General features: G+C 37.9%; 1 protein-coding gene across 3 annotated transcripts; it reads left to right on the plus strand.

Annotated features, from left to right (window-relative positions):
• The first annotated feature begins 353 nt into the window (after positions 1-353).
• STAU1 (staufen double-stranded RNA binding protein 1) lies at positions 354-22,478 on the plus strand. Of its 3 annotated transcripts, XM_009960898.2 has the most exons (15): positions 354-546; positions 1,365-1,489; positions 3,490-3,646; positions 5,938-6,076; positions 6,823-6,988; positions 12,536-12,634; positions 13,968-14,198; positions 14,765-14,908; positions 15,758-15,904; positions 16,716-16,788; positions 18,853-19,172; positions 19,872-19,994; positions 21,511-21,596; positions 21,701-21,748; positions 22,261-22,478. In XM_009960898.2, exons 1-15 carry the CDS (start codon positions 354-356, stop codon positions 22,346-22,348), a joined length of 2,139 nt encoding a protein of 712 aa, XP_009959200.1. In that variant the 3' UTR covers positions 22,349-22,478. The 3 variants fall into 3 exon arrangements, with proteins under 3 accessions (XP_009959200.1, XP_009959203.1, XP_009959205.1); XM_009960901.2 differs by lacking the exon at positions 21,701-21,748; XM_009960903.2 differs by lacking the exon at positions 21,701-21,748 and having other exon boundaries at positions 3,490-3,628; positions 13,986-14,198.
• The last annotated feature ends 1,726 nt before the right edge of the window (positions 22,479-24,204 follow it).

Genomic DNA, 24,204 nt, shown 5'->3' on the forward strand with positions numbered 1-24,204 from the left:
TGAACAAGCATAAATAAAGCTTCTATACTACTGCTCTTTTATAAATGAAAGAAATGTGAAACTTAAATGATAGGGCACGTAGATTGAAATGTGCTGTTGAAACTGGGTGCGTAAGTGACTTACTGCATACGAAATGGAAACCATGGATGCTTGATTGAACGCTTTTTCCCCTTTTCCCCTTTTTGCTTATGGAGAAATAGTTTAAATAGATTATTAGTTAGAGAATGCTAAATATTTAGTATAATCTTTTTTTTGTCTTTACGTTTTAGGTCAGCAATTTGGCTTCATCACCCTGAGTTTGCCTGCATTCAAAGCTGTTTACCTACAGTAATTTGGGCTGGTTGGAAGTGAACATGTCTCAAGTTCAAATTCAGAATCCTTCTGCTGCCCTTGCGGGGAGCCAAATATTGAATAAAACCCCATCTCTTTCACAGCCTTTGAGTATTCCTTCTACTACCAGTTCTTTGCCCTCAGAAAATGCAGGTAGACCTATTCAAAACTCTGCTTTACCCTCTGCATCAGTTACGTCCACCAATGCAGCTGCAGGTAAGATTGTCTTTTAGTAAGTGTGTATATTCTTAGTGTTTATAGTTTGGCATGATGTATTCCTGATGATTTGCACCTACAAATACTTTAGAAGTAATATTTATCTAACTAGCTAGTCATGCTTTCTCCCTGTGGAATGAAATCTCTTTGAGACAGACAGAAGCATGTTTTCCTCAAAGTTCTAAGAGTTAATTGAAATGTTTGTAATAGTAAAGAATATTCAAAATTTAATGTTGAATTTTTAAAACATTGCTATCCATCTTCTCTACAAGTAGCTTGTTTTAAATATAAAAAATGTGTTGTTTGAAATAGTTTGTTTAGTTCTATTATCTTTAGTTCTTTTATGAACAGTTTAATGGAAAATATGTTGTGCTAATCAAATATAGTAGAGCAAATAAAAGGTAATAAATGAAAACCAGATAATAGGGAAACATAGGAGAAGGAAAAAGAAATTAGCTGGCTTTTTGAAATTATTTAAAGCAACTGACCACAATGAATACTTAGAAGGTTTGCTCCTTGAAATGTATTACATAAGATGCAAGCTAAGTGCAGGGGTCTCCTAATCTTCTGTCTTGCATTGAAACATAAAATTTAATGATGCTGTCTTTTAGGCATGCACATTGCTTGGAAATCCCAAAGTTCAGTAGATTGTTGCCAGTTTGGCTAATGAGCAGAGCTGTCTATTCCAGCAGATCTTTTCTGAGGTGTGTTGCAGACAACTAAATGCTGGACCAATGAGATTTTTTTTTTTTTAGTTAAAAATGGTAGTAGACTTCTTAGCTACCTGTTTGTTTATCTGATTCTATGTAATCTTTCAGCTCCTTCAAACATGGCAAACCCCAAAGAGAAAACCCCAATGTGTCTTGTGAATGAGTTAGCCCGTTTCAACAAGATTCAGCCTGAGTATAAGCTTTTGAGTGAGCAAGGTCCAGCTCATTCTAAGGTAAACATTCATATAAGTTTCTTATTGCTGTTGTTTATGCTCTTTCACTTTCTGAAGTGGAAAGGCAAAGTATATCTTTTTTTGGTGCAATATAATTCAGAATAATAGAGTGGAATGGGAAGCTCGCCAAAATACTGATAGTAGAGAAGTGGGAACCTGTTACACATGTACTAAAAAGTTTCCCAAAGGACGTAAAGGTTGAACTTACCTGTTACCTAAAACTACTCAGCTTTTTTGCAGAGTTATTTGTTAGCTCTGTTATGAGATGCTTGGCTTTGATAAGTGCTTTCATTTGATAAAGCAAGGTTTGTCCCTTGCACTCTTTACTAAAAAACTTTGTATAAAGATCATCCATATTTAATACAATCACTTTCTAGCACGATGTTAAGTTTTTGTTCTACATCTTGCCTGTTCTGAAAATTTTCTGTGTTCTTCCTGCGGTGCATTTTAATATTTTGAGATTAATCCCACCAACTTTAAAAGATTAAAATAGATTCTTAGTCCAAATTATCCTGTGAGATGCATGATGATTTATGGCAATTATGTTTCTTTAGGAAAAATGCTACATAAGGAGTTGTAGTGCTTTTGTGTCTATGTAGTTGGCAAGGTACAAATCTATATTTGTTGGTATCCTGGAATAAGTTTTACTACTTCAATAAGAAGTTGTTGTCTCTTGAGCACATCATAACTGAATGTTGCTTTGCTGTTGCTCTGGTTTAGTTGTAAATAAAATTAATCTTTCTATCCTAATTGCCCGATATTTGGAAAACAAGAATCTTTGTATATGTTCTTTAATGCCTGAAGTACAGTATTATTGAACAGCACTGAACATCCATCTGTTCTGGAACAGTTATTTTAGCAAAAAGTCTTTAGTTCTTCACAGTGGGAATGAAGAATGCCTAGGCTAGCCTGGCATGTGGTGTGCATCCCGTCATGGCGTCTCTTTTACAGTGTGTCCAAATCTCAGTGACACACAATTCCTTTGGTGTTCTGCTCGTATGCAGAGAGATGGTGTTCAGGAATACAGCAGATAGACAAGCAGTTTGTTTTACTTCAAAGAACACTGAAGAAGGGAGTTTTAGCATTATTAAACTTTTTAATACTCCTTGAAGATGTGTGTTGGATGAGAACTAAGGTCAAGGCATGCAAGGAGAATCAGCCTGGGATGTGTCTGTTTAACCTGACATCATCTCCTTAAGGTTTTTCCTGGAACAGTGTTTGTTACCTGTTAAAGAAATTGCCTTGGAATTGAATATTATTAAGAACTTAAGTCTTTTGTCCAAAATATGCATAATGTCAGCTTCAATGTGCAAAGGAGGCAAGGTTTGCATTTACAAAAAGTATTGAAATAACATTCAGAGCATCTGTTCGCTTGTGTTTTCGTTCTGATTGAAATTAAACTTCATTTAATTACCAGGGAGACCTTGGCTTGCTGCTGTCTGATTAATTTGTGAAAATTTAGAGCAATATATATCCTTCCTTATCCCACATACTTAAAAAGAAGGGCCACAGAGCTTTTCTCTGTAATCAAATGGGCTTGTGCTGACCTGGTGCCATGTGGACTTACCTTTCTTCAAACTGCTGAAAAATGGCATTTAAAAAAACCCTACAGTATTAAAGCAAGAATTGAGTTATGTGGAATAAAAAAGTCTGAATTTCAAGGCTGCTGTCAGAGTCATGTTGGCATACCAGCTATTCATGTAGCTGTCACCCCTATACAGGTTGTGTCTTTTGTTTTTTAGCCTACGTGATCTCATGCAGTAGGCAGGATAGTGCTAGCTACAATTATTGTGCAATTCTTAGTTCAGTAATAAGGGAAATCCTACCAATGTCTAAAGCATTTAAAATCTGGAAGTGACATGGTAGTTGAGGAAAGCTTTGATTACCATATTCTCAACTCTTGCATCACTAAAAGACTCATTGTTTCGTGTAAGAGGGTCTAATGAATTATGTGAATTCTGAAGCAGCTTGTAATAAAGTTCATGTTTTCTATTTTTGAGGTGTTTACAGTTCAACTGACTCTTGGGGACCAGCACTGGGAAGCTGAAGGAACTAGTATCAAAAAAGCGCAACATGCGGCAGCTGCCAAAGCTTTGGAAGGGACAAAATTCCCTAAGCCCACAGCTCGTCCATCTCGTAGTGAAGGCAAGAATCCAGGTACATGCAACAACAAACTGATTTAAAAAAAAAAAATATATATATAGAATACAGCTTTTTGGTTTTGGTATGTATTTTGAAGTTGCATAGGGATAAATAAAACCAGTGATTCTTCATATTTAACAATGGCAATTGTTAGGTTTTCTGAGAACATCATCTTGATTTAATCTTTGATTGTTATAGGAGACATGATAAAAATCATATTAACAAGTTAAACGTACAGGTTTTTCAATCAAGTCATTCAGGCTTGAAGAACCCACTGCTTAACATACTGTTTTGTATTTTAACACTTGGTGCAATCCGGGAAAAGATGTTTATCCTAATCTTAAAAAAAGAAAACTAAGTAAGAAAAAAAAAAAAAAAGTAATGCGGTCACAGCAAAGGATACTCTTTTGCGTGGGCAGATGAATGTGGATGAATGTGTTTGGTAATTCTGATAGGATAATTCAAAAGCTTGACAATAAAGATTTCTTTGGAAATGTTTAATAAAGAAACAAACAAAACCCAAAACTGTTAAATTTGGGTTGAATGATTGGATCAGGACTTTGAAATCGCATCATTTGTACTTCTTTAAAGAGAAATAGGTGTTGTTTTGTATAAAAGCATTTAAGTTGTAGTTTGCTGTGTTTAGGGAACTTCTTACTTTACTGAGATTGCTTTTAAGATACATTTAAAATGTAAACTTAAGTACGAACTAGCTTCACATCTCAGTTGCACGTGTGATTGTTTTGCATATACTCTTTAGTCACTTGACTTCAGAGCTATTGGAATAGCACTCAAATGTTCAGTAAAGGTTAAAACTTACCTTTTGTGCCATTTGTATTCTGATATGACACTTAAATTGTTTCTTTAGAAACGCTTTGTATAGTCAACAGTGAAAATACTAGAAGCTAGCAATTACTTATTTTGTCTGTGAATTTGTTCCATAATTTCATTTTCTTTTGGCGATTGCGGTATAACAAAACACTGCTGTGCTAAAGTACACGCTGATTTTTTGAGCCAGTGAGGCCTCTGATAGAAAAAAAAAAAAACATAGAATCTTTTTGGTTGGAAAAGACCTTTAAGATCATCAGGTCTGACCATTATCCTAACACTACCAAGGCCACCACTAAACCATGTCCCTGAACACGACATCTACACGTCTTTTGAACACCTCCAGGGATGGTGACTCCACCACCTCCCTGGGCAGCCTGTTCCAATGTCTAACCACTCTTTCAGTAAAGACATTTTTCCTAATATCCGAACTAAATCTCCCCTGGTGCAGCTTGAGGCCATTACCTCTTGTCTCGTCATTAGTTACCTGGGAGAAGAGACCAACCCCCACCTCGCTACACCCTCCTTTCAGGCAGTTGTAGGGAGCGATAAGGTCTCCCCTCGGCCTCCTCTTCTCCAGACTAAACAGCCCCAGTTCCCTCAGCCGCTCCTCACAGACCTGTGCTCCAGACCCCTCACCAGCTTCCTTGCCCTTCTCTGGACCCGCTCCAGCACCTCAGTATCTTTCTTGCAGTGAGGGGCCCAAAACTGCACACAGGATTCGAGGGGCGGCCTCACCAGTGCCCAGTACAGGGGCATGATCGCCTCCCTGCTCCTGCTGGCCACACCATGGCTGACACAGGCCAGGATGCTGTTGGCCTTCTCGGCCACCTGGGCACACCATTTATGTGGCTGTTCTTTCTCAAATGAGAATAGTGAGGGAGTCAGTTCTTCATCCACTTGGTATCTGAGTTGAGAGAAATGTTTATAGCCCTCGGTAGCAATAAACCTTCCTTTTGAAAAGGACAGTTCCAATTTGAACGTGAAGAGTCATAAAAACCCTTCTTAGGTCATTGAGTGCAAAGAGAAACATTTGATCATTCTCAGTAAACAACAGACACAGAAGGTATTGTAGCGTGTCTGTTAATTTAATTTAATTTAAAAATATTTTTTGGGGAAAAGAAATTTCTATTCTGCAGACCGCATTGCTAGATATGCTGTAAAATCAAATAAACTGGTAGCTTCACAAGTTTAAAACAATATAAAAAGCCAAACCAAAACAAAAAAAAAAGCCCCCAGCAAATTCACTTTTTTGTAACAGGATTTGTCACAACTGTACTAGGCTGCTAATTTAGTATGCATCATATAGATGTATTTTCTTTGTGTTCATTAGCATTTCTGTTCAGAATCCATTAATTTAAGATACTGCATATGGCAAAACTTGAGCTCATTTTTCCTTGCTTTGAAATAGCGTGAGAGTTCAGATTGTTTCAGTTCCTTGTGACAGTTGGACAACTCTCTACATCCTTTTTATTTAGACAGTGTAACCCCCACAGTGGAGTTAAACGCACTTTGCATGAAGCTGGGAAAGAAACCTATGTACAAACCTATCGATCCTTATACAGGGATGAGATCCACTTACAACTATACTATGAGAGGTGGTACTTACCCTCCACGGTATGTATTGTTTAATTTTTTGGTTTTGCAGTCTCATATCTTCAAACTTCCGCTCTCATCATCTGAGTGCTTTGATGCTGTCTTCTGAAAACTAGCTAAAAATACAACGTCTCTTAAAGGGACGTTCAGCTTGAAACATAGCCAGCTTATGAGGCAAAAGGTTTTGATAAGTACACCCATTAATACCTGTAATTTATCTTATTTAAGTTTTTTTTTTCTTTTGGGGGGAGAGGAAGGGGAAGAAGAAAGGGAACTGAACCAGATGATGGAGTGTTTTTGAAGGCATTCTGATACAGCCAGCTTCATGAAGTGAATAGCTAAACATTAGATAAATAACTCTTGCATTTCCTTTCTGTGTAAAAGCAAAAGTGAGGAAGAAAACTGATGCTTTTTCTAAAGCTGTTTAAATTTAGGCCTCAGTTTAAAGAATTTTATATGGGCATAGGAACTGAGAATTCAAAACTTACTGGCCTGCCAAGTCTATAAAAACGTAGTTATGTTGTCTTTCTCTGTTCTAGTTGCTTAGAAATGTGTTCCTGTTGTAAAACAAGAAATGTTGATACTCTATTTCAAAGGTCTCTCCCTAAAAGCTTTTAGACTTTAAATCAAAGTTTGGCTTTTTAATATTAGTGCTTCAGTGCTGAGTCATGGTTACTGATATCCAAGAGGTTCATCCACGTATAACTTATGTTTCTGTTTACTTTGTAGACTGAACTATTTGCTTATTTAAATCTCTCTCTTTGCAGGTACTTTTACCCATTTCCTGTTGGGCCCTTACTTTATCAAGTTGAGCTTTCAATTGGAGGGCAGCAGTTTCATGGGAAAGGAAGAACAAGACAAGCTGCTAAGCATGATGCAGCTGCTAAAGCACTGAAAGTTCTGCAGAATGAGCCCTTGCCAGAGAAACCAGAGGTGGGAATTAATCTTAGTGTTGTAAGCATAAATTGCTAAGATAAACTGAGATATAGTCGTAGATTTTTTTCCTTACTGAGAGGAAGACGACAGTTGTGAAACAGTGGTGTTGACCTACTTGTATTGATAGAAACACTTTGATTTAAAAACATACATTTCTATGGAACTAGGGTTTTCCCAAATGAAGTTATATTAATTCTTTTGCAGTCATATTTTTCCACAGCAATGCTATAGACCTCTGTCAGATAGGAGCACTGGAAGCACAGATAGGAACTAATATCTTATCAGGTACAGAACATATACAAACTTCTGAAGAAGTGTGTAAATGAGTCACTTGCATTCTAGTATGGGTAACATAGACATCAGACATGGGTTTGCTTCCTGGGCAAAATTCCTACATGATTTTTGGAAAGAACCATGGAAGTTTTAGAAGAGCAGGAAGTTCATGGAAGGAATGAACTCATACACACATTTTGTGTATGAATGTAAGAAGCAAATTTTTATCCCTCCATGTATTTACGGCTGTCCAACACTTTTGATTCCAAGACCCTGTTATTTGGGGTTTTTTCATGCTTTTTTCTTAAGTTGCTTTAGGCAGAAGCTCTCGTTGTGTGCAGACAAGTTACTCATAGATTCTGGGGCTGGTGGACTCTGTGCACCTTCTCCGTATGCATTGTCTGACTGCTTTGGCCAAAGACTACTAAAAAGAGCATATTTAGTCTTTCCTGCATGAGCTCATTATACCTGTCTGAGTTGTGAGGGCTTGATGTTAGAACTAAAAGCAAGAGATCTGTGGATGTACTCCATGCTGGCATCTAGATCGTGTGGAGGAGGAGGCCATGCAATACAAACCTAGAAGCAAGAGAGACTAGGACACTGCCAGAAAGGTGAGGAACAGGAAGTGAAGGTTAAACTGATAACTTATAACCTGAGGAGCATGAGAACTTTCTGGATGCGGAGTCTGACTATGTGCTGAGAAGAAAGGAAGATGAAGAATTGGGCAAGAAGATAACAAGGGGTCTCAGACTGGGGAAAAAAATAGCTGGGAACTACCAGGAATGGCAGAGCAAGAGGATTGAGGAAATGCATTCTGAAGCCAAGGGACATTGAGTTAAAACTTCCAAGTGTGTTTGTGAGAGAGAGCATTGCCCAGATAATGAGGCAAAAACACTGGATCTGATGGTTCAGGGAGGAGGCCTAGGAGGTGCTGATGGTAGTGGTTCAGGTAAAAGAAAGCTTTCCTGGAGGATTGTAGGTTATTAAACGATGGAAGCTACTAAGAGTCAAGGGATTACAAATGCTATTGGGGAGAAGAGAGTGATGCTGGGAATAGAAGTTGAAAGCGTGGAGATGAATTCTCCGCTGAAATCTAGAACTGGGGATAGGCAGAGTGTGGTCAGGGACAAGATGGAGGTCTTCAGGCAGGAGAGGCCAAGCCTGAGGGGGATGTTCCCCTTCAGTTCAGGGGAACCTCAAATTCCTGAGTGTTCTGTGTCATTGATGCAAAGCGTCCTCTTTTTGTACTCACCCTTGTAAAACGTAACCTACTGTCGTCAGTCATTTTTCCACCCCAGGTAGTAAAGTTCTGTGAACTGGACCCAAGGGGTCCAACTCTGCAGAAAATAATAGGATATCACATGTAACTGGATTCTTTTGTGTTCACTTCTTCAGAAATGCTTCTGTACAAATGACTTCCTGAATATTTGTAGAGTTGTGTTGAAAGTTGAGTAATATGAGACTGCAATTGTCTTTACGTGACCACATACCCTTTTCTATAGGATGCCTTATTCAATGTAAGGGGTGTAAATTGAGAGGTAAAGGAAGTAAACGTACAGAGTCTCTCCTTTTTCTAGTTTTTGGTGGTTTTTTTCAGGTTTTGGGTTTTGTTTTTTTTTTAGGACATGATAAGGGAAGTACTATCGTGAATGATGGCAAGAGATCTCAAGAAGGGAGAATTATTTTATGAATAAAAAGTTGCAAGCTCGCTGGGAGCTGAATGTTGTCTTGACCCTGCTATACATATGCTGGGCACGTCACTTAAACTTCATGAGAAACCTGGATTTGTCATTTTATTTTCCTTTGACTTCTCTACAAAGTGAACAGTAAGAAACACAACTATGCTTAAGGAGAGCAATCCTTTGAGTAGAGAGTACTGGTTTATAATAAGTACTTGGATAAATCAGATCTTCATTTTAGGTTTGGTACTTAAATGCTAAGGTCATTAATATTTGTGGCTTTCAAATACTGTAGTTTTAGGAATGTCTGAGGGAATTGCTTGTTTTGTAACAGCATTTTGCACTAGACAAGATGAAGATAAAATAAGGAAGATTTTACCACTAAGTGAGCGCTGTTCATTCTTGTGTTCAGTGAGGCAAGGTCCTTGAAGGATACACTAGCGTAAGATCATAAGAGATGATACTATATAGGCGTGTGTACAATGGAGGCAAATTAAGATTTCACAAGCAGACTTAATCCTGATACTTCCTACCTGTCATTTGATACTCCCAGTAATTTTCCTTTGAAATGTAGTTGGTTTTGTGTATCCCATTTGTGTGTGTGTCTGTAAACAGAATATGCTTAAGCTTGAACTCTTGTATTTTGGGGGGAGGGTAGGGGTGTAATTTTGTATTTTTTTTTTTTTTTAATTTTTTGTATTTAGAGGATTTTACTTTTGGTTTTTTGGTTTGGTTTGGTTTTTTAATTACAAAATATTCAGTGCTGATGAAAAAAAATCATTGAATAAAATGATTAGACCCTAAGGGTAAGAATGACCATTTCCCACACCTTCTCAGACTGCAAATCTAGAAGCAAGGGGCAGGAAAAAAGTTTAATAATATTGGCTGTCAACTGGACAAAGCCCTGCCTGAACAGCCCAATGTCATTTTAAAGCCTGCTCTGCTTTGAGTGCGAGGCTGTAGTAAGAGACCTCAAAGGACCCTTCCAACCTACGTTAGTCTGACTGACAAAGTTGCAGTATGGGGTTACTTTGCGTATTCAAAGACAGAGATGATAAAGCATTGATTTAAAGCTTAGGAAACATAGAAAGCTATCCTTTCTAGCACAGTTCTTAGACAGAAATTCTAACTTTTGCGTGAAAATACTAAACCTAGAGTTTCTTCTGGTTTTGCCAACTTATTTGGTAAATGTCAGCTGATCTTTATGCCCTGAACATGGAAGAAAAGTCAGATAGCTGTGTTGAAACCAATGTACTTCTAGTCAGCAGCTCCACTGGTTTTCATAATTTGCTTATAAGCAATCTTTGAGGAAGTGCATGTTGAAAGAGTTCCTAAAAAAGGGTACATCCCTCTTAAAGGAGTACGTTACTTTTGCAGTTTGCTTGGGAGTTTTTTAAGCTATCAATTTTGTTTCCTTTTGTGACTGATTTTTTCACTTGTTAGAGATGGATTTGAACAATATCATAGAGCTAAGAGTGGAAAATGCTTATATTCATGGTCTCATTCTGATTTAGAGGCATACAGTCCTCAGAGAGTCTGTGCACACATGCAAACTACTGTAAAAGCGGACTTTATAGATCATCTGCCTTGAGGTGTACAGGGAAAGAGAAGGAGGAAGGAGGGAGAGCGTGTGTGTATGATTATTTTTCATTTATAAAATAAACTGATCCAAGACTCAAGTAGAGGCAAAATAATCAGTAAAATAGCTGTAGTCTGTTAATTGTTATTTTGCTATTAATGTACTATTTTTAGATAAAGGTATTGAAGAAAAGTACCTATGTTTTACACCATGTGAATGGACTTGGAATATGTCGGTAGTATACACCATAATATAGCAAATAATTCCATACTATTTATTTGTGTTACCTTGAAAGGATATTAAATGGGAAAAATCTAATCCTATAAAGAGAAGTCCCGGCCACCTTTGCAAGGAAAAATGTCAGAGTTTGTAAAACTAGAATATATCTGAAATTACAAGGAGGGGAAAAATATTTGCAATTAAAGTGAATATGCTAATGTTTTGACAGTAGGGATAGTGACAGATCATTCCTAGACATGCTGGTAGTAAACTTGCTGTTCAAATAATTTTCCTGGGTATATGATGCTGTTCCCTTCGAACTTACCAATTGCATTTGAAATAGGTTTTAGAATATGATGATCAAAACTTTTTGACTCCTGTATTCAATCTTGGTTTTGCCAGTTTTTACCTGCGTTGTGCCTTCTGCTGAGGTATAGTATGCTTCCTCCAGTGTAGGTGTTGCCTCCACATGTCTCGAGCAGTCTAATGCACAGTGCACCTACCTCGCTCCTGTGGGAGTGGTGCCATCATGGGATCTCAGCTTTTGCAGGCCTGAAGATTGCTCTGTGTACAGCTTCACATAGGGGTTGGAGACTGGATGTAGTAGTGGGATCGCAAGTATCAGGTGTCATCACTGTAAAAGGATGTGGGCTGTATGTGCTCTTCTGAAATGTTTGCAGCTCAAACCTGAAAAACAAGGTCAACCCATAAGAACAGTGTGAAATCTGATGGGACAGTGGGAGGAGTGAAAACCACAGATTATTTTTACAAATATTTTTTTCTGGGATGGGAAGAGGCTGCTTTAAGTGGTGGGAAAAAAATTCCTTCATTTTTAAACTAACTTGTTAGTAACAGACATTGGGGATGCTTGCTACCATCAAAGCTAGTTTTGATCAATGAGAACTCTAGCATATTTCTGCTGCTCCAATAAAATGTTTAAATCATTTTTGTTACCTAGTTGCATACCTAGTATTGTGGCATGATATAATTGGTGAAATTGTTGCTGTTCGTCTTTATCATAATCTTTCCAATATCACTGCTGGACACTTAGTCTTAAAATGTCTCTGTTGCTGTTACCATGCCTCTTAGTTCATGTTGATCCCAACATCAGTGAAGACATTTTTGGAATCACAATCAAAATTTTACCTGGAGATACGTAGAAGTGCCTGTAGGTAAGCTTCACCTGGCACTGCTGTCCTCCTAGCAGGTGTAAGTTCTCAGAGTTGTACACCATTTGATTTAAGGCAAGTTCCTGATAGTGTGTTCTTCAGATGAGAACAAAATCTGTGGATGAAGCCCTTGCAAGGGAGCATGTTAACAGGACTATGCCAGGGTCTGATTAGCCATCCTTTGTTCACATTGGTCCCATTCTCAGAATCTTTATTTTCCTGCCCTTTCTCTTATCTGATACTGTCTTAGAGCTTTTGGTACAAATGTCCAATCAGTATATGAAAATTGTCTTTCATAAAGGTACTTCCATGTGGAAATCAGTTCATTTAACACTTCAGTTTGTTTTTCTATAAATAGATTTTTAAACCTATTGGCCCTTATTCCATTTGTTCTCTCCTGTAACGAGCACATGAAAATATGAAGGTTTGCTAGCTTTTACACATACACCTTAAATGAGCTTCTTAACTTTCAGTTCTGTAGTATGTGTGCTGCATTTCTACACATTCACATCAAATGGCAGTAAAGGTTAGGCTACTTAAAATTTTGAGAGTTCAGTAAACTGGTTGGATGGATAAAATTCGATTTAATAGGATCTTTATTTTAAATAGAGTATGCTTCTTTTAGGTTAACGGAAAAGAACCAGATGATGAAAATCTCAATAAATCTGAAATAAGCCAAGTTTTTGAGATTGCACTTAAAAGGAACTTGCCTGTGAATTTTGAGGTATGTTTATTTTACAAGCTCTAGATTTGTTTTTATTAGAATATTAAGGGTACACATTAAGTTGAGTCTCTTCTAGATAACCCAAACAACTGACTTTTAACATGTCTTGTTAGTTGTGAATACACTTTTACCTTTGACAGTCACCCTGATTGTCTCCGAGTTTTTATGGTAAAGGGGAGAAAAAAGAAAAATCCCCCTGTTCACAAATTCGTGCACTAAAATCATAACATGAGTGAACAGCTACTCTGTGGTTGTCTGTGCAATCTTTTTTCCAAGCTTTTTGAAAAATCAATATCACAGTGAAGAAACAAAACACAACCCCACATTAGTTAGAACATTGAAGTGCAGAATCAAGGCAAAAGAGTATGGCTCACTCTGAAAGACATTTATGGAAGTATTTGCTTAATTAAGCACTGATGTGGACTACCCGCAAGTTGCAGAATCTCACAAATAGGTTTCTTTTCTTGCCATGAGGTGACCTCATGTGCGTCTTACTTTCCTTTCCCTTTGGCCTGGCTGCTTGCTGCCTCTTTGCCCCTCTTTGATCATTTTAGTTATCTTAAATCGATAGCTTCCATAGGAGCATCTCTGTTTCACTAAAATATTAATTTATCATGCTGCTTTCCTGAGCTGGCAGAGTAACGTTTAAGTCAACTATCTGAATTGTTATAGTAAGAAAATGCAATTGTGTGTAACTAAATTGCTTCTAAAACCATTCTATGAAATTTTACACGAATCTTTCAATGACTGCAGATCAGTCTGAGCATCACTGGTAAAAATATACTGTCACACAAAGCCAGTTGTGGGTGGAAGTTCTTAATTCATTCTTACTTTCTGACTTTATGGATGTATTATGGAAGTATGATGTGTTATGAATGGAGTTAAAAGACTAAATCTGTAGTAGGCAGCTATCTCTTAGATGTCTCCAGAATTCTTGATTTCTGAACTAAAATCCTGGATCCTAGAGAACTGCTTTCTCTGTAATGTTCTATTACCGTAACATGATGTGTTTAATGAGTTGATGATAACTGTGTGGCAAGTACGCACTGATGAAATAGAACAGTCATATTTTAATATTGAAAGAGTAAATCAGTAAATTAAATAAGATGGGTTAATGACTTACATGTAAATACTGTTTACTGCTTGCTGCATCTGATCTTCTTAAAGCGTATGTTTATTTGGGTGGGATTATGTTATTAGAGTATGATTTACATCTCTACTTGCTGTATTGTATGAGAATCTAAAATGTCTTTATCTGTAGTTCTTGAGAGAAGTTTGCTATAAACAATGTGCCCTACCATTTTTAATAAGTGTTTATCACGCTTTCACTCAGTTTTTCCCTCTGAAACAGGTGACCAAGGAAAGTGGTCCTCCCCATATGAAGAGCTTTGTAACCAAGGTGTCAGTTGGAGAATTCATGGGTGAAGGTGAAGGAAAGAGCAAGAAGATCTCAAAGAAAAACGCCGCAATAGCAGTCCTAGAAGAACTGAAAAAATTGCCACCCCTTCCTACGGTTGAGAAAATGAAGCCACGAATCAAAAAGAAAACAAAATCAATAGTGAAGGTAAGAGACAAACAGATTGGAAATCTGGCTGTTATAAATAATCATCAGATGAGAGGCGTTTCTGAGTTAATTATAAACACTCTTCAACTGCTCAATGTTAATCAGCAGTCTGGTACTACAAATGAAATTGTATTTTGCTCCCATTCTAAATGGGGTTTTGACACCACTTTTTCAACAGTTATCAGTAAATTCAGGATGAAAGAGAAACCTTATAAAAGAATGAGTGGCACATAAAAATCAAGCTCATTTTCAAGCCTTAGACTTTATAGCTTTGGTTTTGCATGGTTTTGCTTGTGCAAATTCTCCTGCAAGCCTGTCCCTCCTAATATAGCAGGATTAGAACTTGTAAAACTATTACCAGTGGTAGGTTATATGTGGTCAACTGTGACAGCAGAGCCAAATAAATGGAGTGCTTTTCTTTGGCTGTGACAGTGTTTCATTAAGCAACTTTTATTTCAGTGTTTTTAAATTCTAGAAATGAATTAATTCAATGGCACGCTGCGTTTTGTCTGGTAAACCAAATATTCACAAATTTTGGCTTATTTCCTAAACATTGTTCTACATAGCTGCAAACAAGTCCAGAATATGGTCAAGGAATGAATCCCATTAGCAGACTTGCCCAGATACAGCAGGCCAAGAAAGAGAAAGAACCAGAGTACATGCTCATCACAGAACGTGGTCTTCCAAGGCGCCGGGAGTTTGTTATGCAGGTTTGTATGTTAATTTGAGAAATCTAGTTGCATGGCTGTGATGTCTCTGGAGGCAGGGAGGGAGGGAACACTTCTGGTAATCAGGTTGTCATGATGATATACAAAGTTGGATTACAGCCAAATTTCCATGAAATTTGTTAAGACAACATCTATTGAGCTGCATGCAAGGAAGATAAAGGTTCAAGAAAAGTGACCTAAATCATGTTTTTTTTTAAAAAAAATGCATAGGGCACTAGAAGTCTATGTTGTAACAGCCTAATGTTTTAATTAACAGGATTATTCATATTCTGTTAAGAGATACTGAGCTGCTTACATTTTGTAATGTAGGATTTGTTAACACAAACCTGGGTAGACTTCATTTCCTCCTTCCCCTGAGTTTTCATGTGTGCCTTTAGAGTGCAGCACGTTCTGCACTCTGCATTGCGAATCCAAATAGCATAGTAGTATTTTTAATACTGAGTATCTACTAGCCTCTAACAGTTAAGTGCATTCTCCAGCGTCTCTCCTATCCTGGCCAAGACAGGGAAGTTAGTTACTTTCTTTCCTTTACATTAGTAAATCTGCTAAACCTGTAACTTCAGCTTGGAAAATTTATATCTGCTGTGATACCAGTTTTGAGCATTTACACTGTTGACGAGATGATGAAATATAGTTGTTTGTGTGGCTTCTGTTTGGGCTTTTTGTGCTTGGAGGCCAATGATCGTTGATAATAACTGACAACTTGCTTAGATTAATTATCACTTGAACTACTTTGTGACTCATGGCATTCTCTAGACACAGATCACTAATAAGTGAATCCTCATTCTACTGTTTAAGAACTGAGTTGGTTTTTCATCCTCTCTTGCCCAGGTGAAAGTTGGCGTACACACAGCTGAAGGAATGGGCACAAACAAAAAGGTTGCTAAACGCAATGCAGCTGAAAATATGTTGGAACTTTTAGGTTTCAAAGTCCCTCAACCTCAACCTCCAAAGCCAGCATTAAAGACAGAAGAGAAGGTAAGAGTCCTTAAGAATCAACCGCTGTTTGATACTACAGCAAAAGCTGAGTTGAAACAACAGCAGCTTTGCAGGGCAGTACCAGTGTAGTAAGTTCATGCTTTCTGCCTTAGCCAGGAAGCAGTTGTATCGAGGTGACTATTATGTAAAAAATAGTGCATTTTGGTTACATTAAGAGTTCAATTTTGCAAGTAAACCGAACTCTCATCAGAAGGCTAAATGGGTGTATTTCTTCTTTATAGAGTGGCTCAGAACCTGTGATATTTGATGTGTTGGTCTTGGAAACTTGCAGACATGTAGGTTATAGGACTTTGTGGTAGCAATAGTTTTACATAGCCGTATCACCAGTTGCAGTTGAAAGTTTGTTACAGTTCTCTCTTTGGTGGGTCCCTGAGCAGGAAAGGAGCCTTGCATTCTACTGATTCAGCAGATGTTATCAGGGAGTTGAAATAGCAAGTCTGGCTCTAGTTTTCTCCTTTTCATGTATATGCTCATTTGCGTCCAGTACATTGTCCTCAGCAATACCAATAACTAACGTTAGTTTCACTGGCTTTATTATGGTATCCAGTTCTCAATAACTGTGTTCTTAATATCACTTCACTGGTCTGTAGGTAGTTTTAGTCATTCAGTGAATAAGAATCTCTGAACTTGCCTCTTCTGTAGCTATGTAATAACTGAGATTTTTAAATAATAAATTTTTCAGTAAAATTTTGACTAGTCAGATCACCTACATCTTGAAAACTTTAAAACTTAGCAGGGGGAAAAGTCTTAAAGGGATATTTTGTTTGGCTTTTTTACTTTTATTTTTAAGACACCGGTGAAGAAAACAGGTGATGGAAGAAAAGTAACCTTCTTTGAGCCGGGCTCTGAAGAGACTTCAACTAGTAAGTAACCTTACTGGAAGAATCATGGGCCTGTGTGCGTGTGTGTATACATAAGATATGTTTCTCAGTCCCTTCAACGGTGTCATTTAACACACTGTAATGAGCAGGGGTGTGCAACTGTTGGCTTGAGAAACCTCAAGAAGGTTTTGTTCGAATCCCAAAGAGCTTGTTCCTCCAAAGCCGTAGAGTACTCAGCTTGCTTGGCCACCTGCTCGGGGAAGGGAGTAGATGGCTGAGCCAAAAGCATGTGTGTGCTAATGGGTCGGTCGAGCAGTTAGTGAAGGTGCAGCTGCTGCTACCTGCAGTGTCTGGGCTTGGCTTACCTCGATCTGAGGGATCTTGAGACATGCTTTATCTGTGTTCTAGGGCTTTCTGGGACAAGAACGAATGCTCAGGACTGAGCTTGGTTCCAATCCAGGGACCAGTCTTTAACCAACAGCAGGAGTGAAGTGGGGGCAATTTCTGTGGGGGAGAGGGTAAGGGGAGGAGGAGGCATCAGCCTTTTTGGCTCAGCAGAATGTCTCTCTGGTGTGGGGTCCAAATGAGGATGGGAGCAGATTCCTTTGGACAAGGATTGGGGTTTCTGCTGCCTGGGCATAACCTTCTAGATTTGCAAGAACGGTTGTAGGTAGGAAGACTGCCCCAGAAATGTCACTCAGCCTGAAGCAGAGTAGCAGTGGGAGGGTGGGGCTGGATTGTTGAGGCAGTTAGCTGTGTTAAGTTTGGCTGTATCTCCTTACAGAAGTTGAGGGAATAACTGCAGTATGTTTAAGACTGTTCCTGGGATGAAGATGAGAAAGGGTGTCTGTACTAACTGAAATTGGTCTCCCTGGAGCAGAGTTGAAGAAGGAAGGAATGGCCTTGTAGTACAGAACAACCTCTTTGTCTGTGCTTGGTCTCTAATGACTGAGAGCAAGGAACTGTGTCTGCATTTATTTCAGACAGTCAATGGTTATAGTGGTCAGATCTGCAGATGACTGGCTGGAACAAATAAAAAAACCCAAACGTGACCACCAGGTATACAGATGTTGGCTTTCTCAAATGTAAGCTGTTGGGAGGAGGAGTGACTATGGAAACTTTGTCTATTGCAACATATTTCAATTCTGGATAGTGTGATTCAGGTGCTTTATGTGTTTAAGTATAATTTTGTTGTTTAAATTATAAGTAGTTGGGATTGACTTGGACGTTAGCAATGTTTTACTGCATCCGTAAGATCTTGGTTAAACTTCTTGACTTCTTATTCAAACTTTGCCATCCCTGCTTTCTTCCACCTACAGATTTTGGCTTTCATCCCTAAACTTGAAACAGCTCAGTCCTGCTGAACTTCACTTATCTATTCTGCCATGATACTGACTCCTGTGTTTATTTCAGTGGCGCTGTCTTCCCCACCTCTCTTGAGCACACCTCTGTAATTTTCCTCCACAGTTCTGTGTGATTTCCCTGTAAAAAGCTGTTCTTACCCCTCTTAAATCTAACGTAGGCCATAATGTCAATAAATTGCTGTCAATTGACCGTGCTTGGATATTTGTTCTAAATAGTCATTCTTGCTTCTTCATACTGTGCTAACCTTACATTTAACCTTACCTACCCACTTACACTTTCACAATATACAGTTTAAACTTTGTGGACTATCTGTCACTGTCTTTACAATATTTAACAGTGGCTCTGGTCATTCTATGGTTTCATTATTTGCTCCTACAATTCGTGATGAAATAAAAAATTCTGAAACCAAAAGATATAGCTAGAATGTGGTTGCAACTGTCTGAGGTGTCTGTAAGCTTGATTAACCTGGAGAAACTGCTCCCGGAGGTAAAGGTGCTCCTTTTGGCAGAAGCAGGTGTTGCACTGGATCATTTATTCAGTAAGCAAACTCTGTCTTGATGCTGAATCTCTGAGCCACCAAAGGCAAATCAAGCTCCCTAAGTTTGTTAGTGTTTCAAAAGTAATTTGAAACAAATTATTTTTTTCGAAAAGTGGCTTTTGGTGCCTATATATGCCTTCATGTATCCGCAGCAGGCGGATAAACACCTAGCATGTGTTTAGTATGTACCCCTCTCTTCTCAGGTAATAAAGAAGATGAGTTTAGGATGCCTTATCTCAGCCATCAGCAGCTTCCTGCTGGAATTCTTCCCATGGTCCCTGAGGTTGCACAAGCTGTAGGAGCCAATCAAGGACACCACACCAAAGAGTTCAGTAGGGCAGCCCCAAATCCTGCCAAGGCTACAGTAACAGCAATGATTGCTAGAGAGCTATTGTATGGTGGTACTTCTCCTACTGCTGAGACCATATTAAAGAATAACAACTCATCAGGCCACGTACCCCACGGACCACTTACTAGGCCCTCTGAGCAGCTGGACTATCTTTCCAATGTTCAAGGAATCCAGGTAAATGATGAGCTTTGCAAGATGTCTTCCAAAGCTATCAAACTGGTCCAACCTGTTGTTTCGTTCTGCTGGTGACTGATGTATTCTGAGGCTGCTTGTTAAGCTGAAATTCATGTAAATGTTTTACTTTACCCGTGAAATGCACTGAATTTTACAGCTTTTTAAATTTAGTTTCAAATATGCATCTCTGTACTGCATCCTCAGCCTTAATTCAGTGCCTCTCTGAAGTCTTGGAAGAATAAAATTGAAAGTAGCATTTTCTGAAAGTTGTCACGATGTAGGAACATAGTATGAACTTGAACTCGGCTGATCTGAAATCAGGGTTTTTTGCTGTAAGCTGTCCATTATCTCGTGGTAGATCCCTTTAGAATTGCATGTAAGTTCCTATATTAAAGGAGCTCAGTGGATTTAAAAGTATAATAGGGAAAATTCTAAATGGAGGTAGCTATGATCAGAATAAAGGTCCCAGCAGCAATCATTTTAAAGTAGCCATTTTTATTCAAAAGGCATGCAGAACTCTCATGATTACTAAAAAACATTGCAAGTGAAGTCAGACTTCAAAGTAAATGGTTCTGCTGGCTGACAGAATGATTAACAGTAAGGTTCAGCGTCATATATGAGCAAATACCCTGTAGAAGTTGTGATATATTTCCTATACTTGGTTAACTGAAAAGAACTAAATCCTTCTCCTTTCTTCAGGTTGAATATAAAGACTTTCCAAAAAATAACAAGAATGAGTTTGTATCTCTTATAAACTGTTCCTCTCAGCCACCACTGATCAGCCATGGAATTGGAAAGGATGTAGAATCTTGCCACGATATGGTATGATGAATATTGCTGAACTGCTTTCTTTTTGGCCTTCAGTGAACTAAGGGATGCAGCGGATAGACCAAGGTTTTATTTAACTGCTGTATAACAATGAATTAAATGCTGTACAATTTCCTGGCTAATTTTTGTCTAATATTTCATAGGTTGCTGAAATAATTGATTAATAATATCAGAATCTAATCTAAATAACCATTTTGGTCTACAAAAAACGTATTTCCTTTATCTTAATATTTTCGCATAAGCACCATATTAAAGAAAATGTATGAAAAGGAACTTTTAAAACATAACAGCATATCAGCTTATTTTCTGTGATGGAATGGGTTGATATTCCATTGGGACCTGTGATACTTGGGTTCATGTTACCAGACTTTCTGCTGGAACAGGATCCAAAACGGAAGAAGTGCAATTCACCGTTAGATAGCAGGAGACACTCTAAATCTCTTAAGCATCCTTTATAAATGAGACCTTTTATTAACAGTAGCTGAAATATTCCTTTGTGAAAGAATGAGTCTTCTAGACTGTGAACTGTAAGGGACTTTGTCTAGACAAGACATTCCATATTGCTAACAATATGTACACAGTCTACTACAGTTTGAAAAGAGTTTCATTCTTTTGGTATCCAGTGGTGACCTGCGCGCTGGCTGCAGACTGAAGTTACAGTTTGCAATATGTAAATACACTTAGGAACACCTGATTTTACTGATTTTGATACTAACAAACTTTGCAGTAATTTTCTAATGGCTATATTTTGATACAGATTTCTTTGATCTGTGTCACTTAATTTTGACATTTTCATACCCACCTCTACGTCCTGCTGTAAAGAGCTTCTGTAAGACCGAGCACACGAGTCAGTGAAGTAGGTAGAAGGGACAAGGACAGTCAGTTTGGAGCTTAAACGTTGCAGCTGGGCCAACGTGAGAACCTTCCTCTGTTCAGATATTCGGCTTTCACTAGTGCATGTGCCACAACTAATCAGGGATATTCTGAAAAGGTGCACCTGAAATTGATCTGAATAAAGTTGAAAAAAAATTTCAGTTCTCAAAGGATGTGACTGACTTTTGCGTTAGCCATGTCACATTGACTCTTCCTTTAAACAGGCACCCACGCCCTATCTGTTGTATTTTTGATTCTTCTGTAACTTATTTACTTTTTCTGCAAAGGAATTTTGGTTCTCTGTATTTTAATGTCCTTTGTCTTAAGCTCTGTGCAGTTTGAGCCATTACTGATTTAATGTCTTCTTCCTTGCTATTAATAGTACTGCTGCATTAGTTTTCCCCCATTGCTAAAACAAATGCAAGGGAATCCCCTAGCCACAGCACCGTTCTATTGTTTACTGTAGCAAGGTCAAATTCTACACCACTGCATTTTTTCCACCATAATTATGCATCTGAAAAAATACATTACCAAAATTAGAACATTTTCTTTGTTTTAAGCAAGTCCTGGTCCTGCTTTTACTAAATAAATGAAGTGGAGTCAGGTTGAGTTGCTGAATGCCCTCTCTTTTCTTTAGGCTGCATTGAATATTTTAAAGTTGCTCTCTGAGTTGGACCAACAAACCACAGAGATGCCAAGAACAGGAAATGGACCAATGTCTGTGTGAGTGTGACCCATTGACTTTCTCTTGCTTTAATGGCAACCTCTAACCCTGTGGTGTTCTATAAGCAAATAAAATGTGAGGGTTGTTTGTTTTTTTTTGCCAGAAAAGTTAAAATGCCAAGGGCTGTTATCTTCTTCAGAAGGATGAGAGGGTAGGTTTTGTGATCAAGCTTGTAATTTTCATGTGTCAAATGCAAATTACTAAGCAGGAGAAAGTGGATAAAATGTAATGGCTGTGATACAGAGCAGTTCTGACTGTGATCCCTCTCCTTAAACTATTTGCTTACACATGTTATTTGTAAATAGTTTGACTTTCCAGTGTCTTTAATAAAGTGTTATAGCTGCTTCTCTGTGTATAAATCTTCCCTATGTAAAATGTGAGCAGCTGTAGGTTTCACAGCTTGCTTTCAGCAGAAACATGGAGGGGTTGCAAGTTACTCCCTTTGACCAGAGAAGGGGGGGAAAAAAAAGTTTAGCCTCTCATTTAGATAATAAGCTGTCAAACTGGTGGAGTTAACAAAGTGGCAATTCATTAAAAACGGAGGCCGGTTATGTGGAAACAAATTGTATATGCACCTCAGATTCTTTGTATGTGATTTAGAAGCTTCTTATTTGTGGAAATAGTGTTTAATCTCCTAAGTAACAGGTGTTTTCTCATCTGTAGATGTGTGAAACAAGAAATGGAAAGTGACCCTCTTCTCAAACCGGCTAACTCAAACACTTTGGGACAAACACTGGACAGCACTGCCTAAAAAGGCTTTTGACTGGACCCAAACCTGAAAGCACCAGAGAAAATCAAATGCTTCCTATTAATGTAACCTAACTGTTTTAGAGTGCTACAGTCTTTACAACCTACTGTAGTGTCTAAATCATAACCGTTGCTTTTTCTTCAAACAGTGATAAATTTTTAGTTTCATTATGTTGTTTTGATTGAAATGACACTATAAATTTTTCATTTAAAAGTTTCTTAATTGTATCTAGAACAATAGCACAGTTTAGAAACTTTGTCTTCTGAGACTGACATGTTATCTGTGAACTAACGTGGGAAGATCATATCCATGTATGTGGTTATTTTGTTTTTATTGAAATAGCGAAGTTTCACTGGAAACAAATTGTGTGCCCGCCATTTTTAAAAGTCCAATATTTTCGCAAACCTAGCTTGATTATCCAACGGTTGAATGAATTAAAACACTTTAGGAATTTTAAATTTTGTTTGATCATTTTTGGTTAATTTATAGTTTTCTTGAGTGGGGGGTCGGGGAACTCGAATGCAACATGACTAAATGATCTCTGATCTGTTATAAGGATTGTGTGTATAGATGGCACACAGCTCACTACATTACAGGATATGATCTCAATGTAGTGCATATAAAACTGCAGATTGATTTTCCTTGAGTGCTTTATACTGTTTAATTACATCTCCATGTAGGGCTGAAAAAAATTACCTATGTTTATATATAAACTGTGTTGCTTTTGATGTTGTGTTATTGCGCACCGAACTGTGCGCAATAAAGTTTTTTGCATATGGTCCAGGTAAAGCACGATAGCCTTGCAAGTTAAGTACTGCTTCAGTTCATTGTTTACGCTGGAATTTTTTCTCCCCATGGAATGTAAGTAAAACGTAGTGTTTGTCACCAATAAATGGTAATACTAATTTTTTTTTGGTTAATTTATTCTTGTATGCCACTACAGGGGCTGCTTTTTTATAGGATTTGTAATGCTTGTGATATAGTACGGGCAGTATTGTAAAGCTATGGAGTAACTGTACAATGGTTATCAATTACATATAAATAACTACTATTTAGTAATGTGGAAGATGTGAAAACCTGGCAAGGTCAAGGAAATTCAAAAGTAATGTGGGTACATTTTGTTATTTGTGCCACAGTGTGTTAGTGCAACTGTGTTAATGGGAGCTTGAACTAAAGTTATGGTTATGACAAGAAACCTGGCACAACAGGTTGGTATGATTTCAAAGTTTAAGTCTCTACTTTTAAGTTTCCTTGTTTGCTTGTAATTTGAGTCATAACCTTGCCTTGCACTTAGTAATTTTGGGGGGTAGTACTTTCAAAACAAAACAAAACTTCCCCCTAGCAACAAAAACTGGCACCGTAGGCTGACACACGACAGCGTACCATTTGGATGTGAACTACGTTCGGTCTGTACCTGACTGGTAATCTGTAGCAGCACTTCCTAAACACCTGTTTGCAGTGCCTGTAGTAACTCTTGTCACAGAAAGCAGTTACTGCATGTGCTGTGTCTCAGAGCTAAATGTCTCGGCCGTTTTACTTGCATTATCAAAAGCAATTGGGCCACATTAACTGCATACCAAATTTTATTGAGTCAAGTTGATTTTGATCATTATAAGCAGGAAAAAACATTGTAAAGTGTTTTTTGTTGGGTTTTTTGGTTTTGGGTTTTGTTTTTTTTTTTTTACATTTGTAGAACTAAAATGCTGTACATTTAAAAATTAAAAGAAACTTGCTAGGCTGAGGCTTTGTATTGCAAATTCTTACAACTTAGAAACTACTTACCAAACAGTTTATAATGGAAAACAGATACCAAGTTGATAGCGGTGTAAATGGGCTCCCTGCCTTTATCTGCCGCCGCT

Source organism: Leptosomus discolor, chromosome 17 (genome assembly GCF_034619465.1).
Source record: "Leptosomus discolor isolate bLepDis1 chromosome 17, bLepDis1.hap2, whole genome shotgun sequence".
NCBI lineage: Eukaryota > Metazoa > Chordata > Aves > Leptosomiformes > Leptosomidae > Leptosomus > Leptosomus discolor.